Source organism: Echinops telfairi, unplaced genomic scaffold (genome assembly GCF_000313985.2).
Source record: "Echinops telfairi isolate 266 unplaced genomic scaffold, ASM31398v2 ScPeMD7_2;HRSCAF=8, whole genome shotgun sequence".
NCBI lineage: Eukaryota > Metazoa > Chordata > Mammalia > Afrosoricida > Tenrecidae > Echinops > Echinops telfairi.
This window is the reverse complement of record NW_022103898.1, coordinates 64,494,583-64,503,791: the sequence shown is the minus strand read 5'-3', so window position 1 is coordinate 64,503,791 and position 9,209 is coordinate 64,494,583. Positions and strand designations below refer to the sequence as shown.

The following is a 9,209-nucleotide window of genomic DNA, read 5'->3' as shown; positions in this document are numbered from 1 at the left end:
TCAGTAAATCTTTACTTTTTAAGTAAATCTGTCCAATTGAGGCATAATGTTTATTCTACTTAAGACTCACTATCCAAAATATGGGTTAAAAGAAGATAGTATGCTAGGTGTTACGCACATTATTTTATGGATACATCTGGAAGAAGAGTAGAAGAAGTCCTAAACCCAAGCTCATCTCAGATATCATCAAACTTCTTTTATCTGTGAGCTTTCAGCATTGGGGGCTCAAATCCAGAAGGTTTGATGACACTTTTTCCACCAATGAGACTGCTCTCACCCTGAGACTTGATTTAATCCTTGGCAAACAGAAACTTGATAAACAGCCTTGAAAACCCTATTGAGGTTAGCAACTGGACAAACAACAGTGGGTGTGTTGTAGATTACGCCCCTAATTTCTAATTGTTTGGAGAAGGAAACACGTTAGATGACTGACCACTGACTCTCCCGGTCTGGGAAAATGAAGAGAAAACAACAACAACAACAAGTCCTGTTCAATCTCTTGAAGCCCTTTTCCCCAAGGAGTCATGCTTCATCTGCTCATGTTTCCTTGGTAGGATTCCCCTCAATCTACACTTTTACCTCTGCTTCCTCTCTCTGCACCACTGTACAAATATGAAAGACACAGGGCTGTATCTCTTCTGATGTGTTTCATAACATCTCTGCCCATTGTCAACCACAAGACTTTTCTGTCTGTGCTGAGCTCCGCTATTAGAGAATATTCTTTTTTTTTTTTATCCAAGTGAGTTTCATGAGTGTTAGAAGAAGTTTCAAGTTTACACAGGCACCCATAGGACTCCCCTCGAACATGCAGCCTGCCTAGAAGCTGCTCGACGTCATGCAAAAGTGTCGAGAATATTCTTAAGACACAGAGAGATTCCCACTATTTTACTGCCTGACTTACAGGAACAATGGCATGTCCCCACTATTAGACTAGAGCGAACTAAAACAGCTCATCACAAAGAGGTTGCTCTACTTTCTTGTATCCACAAATGGCTAATGATGCTGATGGATTCTTTTCAATTCCTTACCTTTTTCATTGCAGAGTTCCACATTGAATCCACTGAGGACATCTACATAGGCAATCTACTATGTAATGTGACATTAACTAGTAACTAGAAATCCAAGAGACCTGGTTTAATAACAATCAACTGCTATGGAGACACACATGTCTCTGATTCAATCTTCTCATCTTCAAAGTAGGGATAATAGTGCTACATACCTCATTTTTTCTTTTTTTAAAAAATAAATAATTTATTAGGGGCTCTTCCAGATCTTATAGCAATCCGTAAATCAATTGTATCAAGCACACTTGTACATATGTCACCATCATCATTTTCAAAACATTTTCTTTCTACTTGAGCCCTTTGTATCAGCTCCTCTTTTTACCCCTCCCTCCCCATCCTCCTTGATCAATTATATATTATTATTGTTATTTTCATATCTTATACCATCGGCTGTCTCCCTTCACCAAAATTTCTGTTATTTGCTCCCATCATTGTGATAAGTTCCCCTCTTTTCTCCCTTCCCCTACCCTCATGGTGTGGTTACTCCCACTACTGTTCCTGAGGGCTTCATCTGTCCTCATTTACTAAGAGTAAAGAATGAAGTCATTTATATGCTATTCTTAGCCTAGTCAGCAGGTGAAAATGATTAGATGATAGTGGTGATGATCATTTTGAAGGGTTGGGGGCGGGGGAAGGACTCACAAAGCCACAACACAAGATTTAAGAAACGAAAGGATTTATTGAAGTCAAATAAACAAATTACATGTTCATAATTATTGTCATAAATATTAAGAATAGCCTTAAAAGAAAGTCATAATAACAAATATTTTATAAATAAATTCATATTAATAAAATGGTATAAATAAAATACAAACTTAAAATAATAAATTATTGAATTAGTTTACAGTATTTGTTATTGAAGCAGGAAGTTATTTAAGGGTTGTTGTTTTTTATTTTCCCCCTCAAACAATGTTAAGTAACTTTTTTGTGGAAATAAATAACTGCTCACAAAAATAAAATATTCTCTGAGAGTGAGATGCCAGCTATAATAAAACATGATCAATGACTCTCTTTAAGCTTGAAAAGTCCACTTTCTAATCATATAGATAGAAATGGCCTTGTGGTCCTTGTTAAGCTAAGCAGGGGCTGATTTAGAAACCACCATGAGAGGGGAGTTGAACATCTTCTTTTGGTATCCCGTGAAAGAAAGTGTTCATCACACCGTTGTCTCTAACAGCAAGAAGGGGAATTATTCATTGTCCAGCTCCTCTCTGGTCAAACGCAGGCTTCTTTCAGTTTCAGGAACAGCAGACCTAGTTCTCCGATTGCTTTAATCGCTCCGCTCTCACCAAGCTGTGAACATAGGAACACGAAAGTGTCTGAGCATTGACACCACGTTTTCCAATGAGGAACAAACTAGGGGGCGATGGTAGGGTCAGGCTGCTGGAGACACAAATCAAGTTTTAGCCTTTTGGGGGGAAAAAAAAAACTCTCATAGGGATACTCTTTTAGCCAAAGTATAATGTGGCTGGCACAAGACCTTAAAACCATGGCTATTGGGACTCAGGCATCATTTCATGCATCTAGCTGTTTAAAATGCAGGTAGAGGGGTGCCACCCTTTTCTTTACCAAAGCAAACATATTCAAGTTATGCTGGAACTTAAGTGCCACCCATTAGTGGTTTGCCCTGTGTCACAGTCTCACATTGCCTAGGACAAGTTATTTATAGCAACTCCACACAAAGCGCCTAAATCAAAATCACACGTTTACCAAGTTTAGCCTTTTCTGTTCTCACCTTCTGCACAAACAAACAAGGTCTCACTTTCACGGGGAAAGTACCAAACAAGTCTTTTCTTGTTACTGTAATTACTAGAGAGTCAGATTCAAGTCTGAACATCCAGTCCCTTCTCCCCCTTTCAAGGAGCGTGTCGATGAAGTTCTCCAAGTCAATGGGACAGAGAAGCTCATTCAAGTTGAAGCATTACTGAAAGGCATCTAAGGAATGTGTCCAAGAGTATTTCAAGAAAAGGTGTAAGTCACTGTTGTCCTGGCTACTTTGTTCTTCTTTCTCTCCTTTCTTCTACCATTCACTTTTCCACGCTTCTTCTGACCCTGCTAAAGACTCCCAAGGCTACAAAGTTCACCTGGCCCAGCTGCCATCCACGATCCTGCTGTCTGTTTTCCCTTTTATCTCCAGTGACCAGAAACTGAAAGCTCCCAACAAAGACTGTGCCTCCCACTTCAGGCAATTCTGTCCCGTTTGTCCTCATGATAGGTTCTCTAGTGGTGGCACGGTGCTTTCGAAGCAGTCTGCTGCTACCCCATCAGCTGCTCTGTGGGAGAAAGGTGTGCCAGTCTGCCTCTGGAAAGGTATACGGCCTTGGGAACTCTGTGGGGTAGTTCTACTCTGTCCTATGGGGTCATTGTGAGTCAACAGCAACTCTATGGTTTGGGAGCTTTTTCTGAATAGCTTTCCTCTCTATGTGTGCTTTCTGGATCACTCACTCACTCTCTGCCATCAGGTGATGCCAACCGAAGGACAGAGCACAACTGTCCCTGTGGGTTTCGGAGACGGTAGTTCTTTATGAGAGTAGCAAGCCTTATCTTTCTTCCATCTGGAGCTATCAGAAACTTTTAAAGCTCAGTCACTCTTTGCATGGAAAATATGGAATGGATTCTCTCTGAAATGGACTAAAGTTTTTTCAAATCTCTTTACCCACACAGACCATCATCAGATTTTTCCCATTTCACTCTTATAAAGATAAGGAAATAAGCTGACACCAGAGATATTTTTAAATATGAAGTATAAAACATTTCTTGGATATGACATGTTAATATCCCAACCTCTGCATCTAAATCAGAGTTCTATGACAAGAGAATTGTTCTCCGTAATGAAAAGACTCAAACCCTTCAATTATCAAAAGAAGAAATAATTGTTTTGATTATATTATACTTGGGAAGAAATTTATTTAAATATATATATATATACATATATCTTGTTAAAGTGAACAATGAGGGTAAATTTGGTACTAAAGTTTCCATTAATTAGAGCTTTCATATTTTTGGAACTTAAATTGCACCTGTTTGCAAGAGCATCACTTTTTCAACTATTTCTTCCTCAGAATCCCTGCCTGGTACAAATGATGAACACTCTTAACTTGTAAAATGAAAATTCGTTTCCACCCAGTAGCACTTTGGAAGAAAGGCCTGAATATCTAAATCAAAAATATCAGCCAATGAAAACCCGCTGTAGCAGTTCTAATCTATATACACCAGGGTGGCTGTGAATCAGGGTTTAATAGAGACAACTGGTTAATCACTCCTCTGGTCTTTGAGTAAATCAACAATGCTTAGTTTGAGTCATCTGGTGTTATTCATCTCCCCAACTAGACCACCTGAGAGGACCATTTACTGTAAAACTATGCTGCTGGTCCGGGATAGCTCATTGTGGAAAGAGGGAGGAAACCCAAAAGAAAGAGGTGAATGAGAGTAGAAAATATTCTTTCCAATTTAGTTTCCTTTGCATTAAAAGAAATCAATCTCTTCTAATGTTTTCACTCCTGTTGAAACTGTAAAAGTAAAGCTAGGTAATGCTATTCTTGCCTATCAGCTGAAACCAATAGTTATCGGGTGTTATATTAGAAAATTTGAATGTAAGTATCTATCATTTCAGAAAGTTTCCAGTGCTTTTGTTATTGCTGTTCTAAGTTTCTTTCTCCAAATTTTAAGTAATCAAATTAATGTCTTCATAAATCACTTCAAGCTAAAATTTCCCCAAGCACTTTTAAAACTTTGGACAACTTTCTCTCACATTACATGAGCTAATAGGAAACTGAAATTTCCCTAAGAATCAGTCATACTAAAACCAAATAGATATTGCTGCTGGGGGGAAGGACTGGTTTGGAATTCAAGAGACCTACTTCTAACCTTGGCTTTGTCACTGGCCTTCTTGAGATCATAGACAATGAGACTAGATGAGTTAAGTTCTCAGCAAGTTCTAGAGCCCTACAACCAGCAATATTTAGAAATTGATACATAGATAGATGGACACATCTACATTCGTTTGCACCCAAGTCACTGATTTGCTGGTAGAATCAAACAAATCATAGAGTGGGAAAAAGGAAAAGAAAGACAACATTTGTCTCTCTTGTTTGACAACTTAGCCTTGATGGTAATGAATAGTACCTCTCTGACGGTGTCTTCCAGCGCGTTCACCTTCCTCTGGATATGCTGGTCATTCCCGTGGATGTGCTGTAAGATGAAAACAAGAGAGCGGTTTCCACGTGGTCCTGCTGAAGAATACCGAACCTCGGCCGCTGCTCAAGGCACTTTCTAATTCACCTGAAATGAAAGCTCTTCGTCATTTTGCCCACAGTGACCTAGATTGCACCAGTGACCCAGATTTCCTGAGCGCTTTCATTCCCTTGGACATCAAAATCCAGGTGCTTCCCTTCCATGAGACCCTCTTCTCTTCAGCTTTCGAGAGCCCTAAGGAGGTTTCAGTTTGCGGGAAATGTTGCACGGTCTATGCAAATTCCCTCAGGAACAAATTCCAAATTGTCCTCCAAACAAGTGCATAAATCTCACGGATGAACAGTAAACTCTCTATGGTAAATACTACATGCCCTTTCCGTGCAAAAAATTTCTTCAGAGTGTTACATGTGCAAGAGACTGTAAATTTACACACTTCTGACTGTCACTTGCCATGGCACCAAAAGGGGCAACATTATCTGCGCACCCATCTTGACCATTAAACCTCCCCACTTAGCTTTTTCACTTTCCCCCATCCCCCTGCATCTGCACCAACAACTTTAACTCAGTGGAGCTACTTCTTCATATGGTTCTAGGCGTTTTTTGCCTTAAAGTTCCCCACACCTTTGACATCATCCTTTGCTATTTTCGAGGGACAAATGAGGTTTGCCTGCGTTCATTTTTTTAAGACCCCATTTCACCACTATAAACTTGAAATGTGATTCAACTAAAGCAAAAACAAACAAATACTTTTGATTCCAAATGACTTTGGCAATTGAACTTCTGAGGCACCCTTACTGAAGAATCCTGGGAGGAAAGGCGATCAAGAAGTAGGAGGAGAAGAGTGGGCGTTAGTGCAGAGAAGAGGGCTTTGAAAGAAACCTGGAGAGAAGTAAGGAAAGCAGCAAGGAAGGGATGGACTTAGGCTGGGAGATGAACTTACACATAGGCTTAGGTTTCTGCTCACTGTGTCCAAGAAGGGCACCACCTGCTGCATGTAGGGCTGGAAGCTATGGATTCGGGGAAGCAGCACTTCTTCAAGGGTGAAGTTCAACACCTGCTTCATCAGATAGCACTGCTCACTCTTCTACAGAGCCAAAATTCAACAGCAGGTGTCATGGTAGGCAGACCCCAACATCACCACCACCCCTCAAATCACCATCGCTGGCATCATGTCCTGCTCCCCTTGACTAGACTTACAGGAACTCCATGGAGCAGGTCATTCTCGATGAGGCGAACATCAGTGTTGTTGTCTTCCAAAATGGCCTGGAAAAGAAGAAAGGATGAAGGGTCAGGACACTGAGGAGACTGAAGAAATATCTGTAAGTAGAGTTGTACCCCAGCCCCTCTCCTTAGTTCAATCCTATAAACATATAGAAATCATTCAGATGTGTGCATGACATTAATAGAATACACTAAACAGTAAAGGGAAAAACAAATCCTTGGATTGGCTGCCAAATGGCTCCTTTTTGGATAAAGGTCAATGGGATGTATTCTAAAGATTAAAACAGAAGGTCTTCTCGTAAAACCAGTCTTAGCGAAGGCATGGAAAACTATCTCTGTTCTACTAGTGGGGCTGTGTGATGGCAATTTGAAGACTTTAGAATGTTCTGAAGAAAAGTCTGTGAACTATTCAGTACCCAAGTCAATAAAGTAGAGAGACTGTGAGGAGTACCTCTTTGGCCAGGGTGAAGGTGAGGTTGAAGATATGTGGCCCGAAGAAGTTCGACTCCTTGAGCCTGCAGTGGGAATTGATAGGCGCAGCTGCCCCTTCCTGCACCGACAGGGCAACAAGCAGGAGGCAGCCAGCGAGAGCCGCCACCAGAGAAGCGCTGGCAGATTTCTGCAGGGCAGACATTGTAGACAACGCAAACTCGAGCAACTGGCGATTGGGGTGAAAGAACCTGGAATCAAGAGAATAAGGGGGCGAAATTAGTCAAGAAGTCTTATGTCAAACAAACCAATTATACCAAGTTTTCTAAAGCATCTACCTGTCTGGAAGATTCGTCTTGTGAAGTGAAGGGTAAAAGTTGCTGCTTTTATAGACCCCAGAATACAACCTTTTTTTTTTTTTTCATTGCAAAAAAAAAAATGACATCAGCAATAGTCTACTTTCCAGCATTTCCTTCTGAGAATTACCTAACCACCACAGGAGCCCACAAGACACCACTCTTCCCATTTTAAGATCTGAGTTTTTCCCTCAAACGTCACTAGGAGGATGCTTTCACAGATAAAGCCTGGAAATCTTCTAAACACTACATATATTTCCAAAGAAAACAACGACATTGTCTTAGTAGATTCCAGATGTAATATAATAGTCTTTGATCTCCTGAAGTAATCGAGTAAGCATTTTGATCGCAGACTCATTTTCCTACCAGATTCTCAGATTTTTACCTCATAAGAGGTGATAAGAAACAAAAGACCCGTGTCCTATATCCTCTGTTTTAAAGCAAAGATAACTAAGAGGTAATTCTACTTAAAGAAAAATCATTATATCTCAACTCTCTTAGCACGCTTAATCCTAAACAAGGATTTATATTTTTAAAATAACAGCCTTGCCTAATCCAATCACTGTTTTCTACCCATTTGGGGTTTTTTCTTAAGCAATCATCAAAATTGTACTAAAAAAAGTATATTTTAAAATTACATTGGTTGAAGTACAATCAATATCAATTTAAGTTTAGAAATAAAAGTGCTGAACACTATGTTTAACATATTCTTTTGAATAAAAGAATATGGTGGATTCAGGAAATAGGCACTATTCTGGACATTTTAAGTGTGCTTATTCTAAACAGCACTGACATTTCAAAACCGTATGTCCAAACAAGTTGTAAATGATTTTTATCAATCTCCGAAGAAAAGAATTTGGAAATAAAATAGAAGGGACATCAATTGACTTTAAGTCATTAAAAAGCCATTGAATCCTAAATGACACCAAAAAACAAAATGGAAAAGGAAAGCAAATTTTAGGTAAGTCTCCTGGTTGTACAGAGACAAAAGAAAACTTGAAAAAAGGGAAACCTTTTAGTGGGGTTGACCCTGAGCACAGATAGCTAGCTAGACAGGGTGGACCAACTTCATTGTCTCACACACACACACACACACACACACACACACCCCAGGCCCCAGCAAGGTCATTTTCTCCTCACTTACAAAACTTGATTTCCATAATTCTCTACTCTTCATTGGAGGTATGTTTCAGTAAATAAGCAATCTTCTTTCAAAATACAGTTCATCTATTGCTGGGGGTGGGGAGTATGAATGAGTTAAAATTTGTTTATGCAGATTTTTCTCTTCACAACTAGTCAAGATAATGGGGCTTTAGAAGAAGGGAGATGGGAAGAAATTATAGTAAAGAACTGAGGAAATCGTTCTCTTCCCTAGGGGAATGGCCGTAATTATAGAATCTCGAGCAGTTTGTGTATTGGTACCGATTCAGGTAAGGCACTGAGATGAAGGGTTAGGATGGTGAAAGAACACTGCATTTAGGGAAGTAGACTTCAGAGAAAGATGCAAAAGGGGAAGCCAGAGAGAGTGAAACAAACAAATAAACAAACAAAAGATTTCTTCCATATGCTTGAGGGTGGTTCAGATGCCTGAGTAACAAAGAGAAAACTTCTTTACCCAACTTCCAATGACATGAGAAATGGTCCTTTTTGCCCAGACGTCTGTATAATTAATAATAGCCCTTATAAAATGCCTATCATATAGAGGATAATGAATGCAAACTCACTAAGCCTGTGAAAAGAGCCCTGGTGGTGCAGTGTGTTAAGCATTGGGCTGTTAACACAAGATCTGCAGCTCAAACCCAGCATCCCGTCCTGGAACAAAGATGAGGGAGTCTGCTTCCTTAAAGATGTATCGCCTCCGAAACCCTGTGGAACACATCGATGCCGTCTAGAGGCTGCTGTGAACCCACCTCCTTGTCAGTGAGTGGAGTTTCTTTTTAGAGAC

General features: G+C 40.0%; 1 protein-coding gene across 1 annotated transcript; it reads right to left on the bottom strand.

Moving 5' to 3' along the window:
• Positions 1-2,279: 2,279 nt before the first annotated feature.
• IL22 (interleukin 22) lies at positions 2,280-7,113 on the bottom strand. Its single transcript, XM_004700468.1, has 5 exons — positions 6,931-7,113; positions 6,456-6,521; positions 6,199-6,342; positions 5,190-5,255; positions 2,280-2,357 (listed from the first exon to the last, which is right to left on the bottom strand). The coding sequence occupies exons 1-5, from the start codon at positions 7,111-7,113 to the stop codon at positions 2,280-2,282; spliced, it is 537 nt and encodes a 178-aa protein (XP_004700525.1).
• Between the last annotated feature and the right edge of the window lie 2,096 nt (positions 7,114-9,209).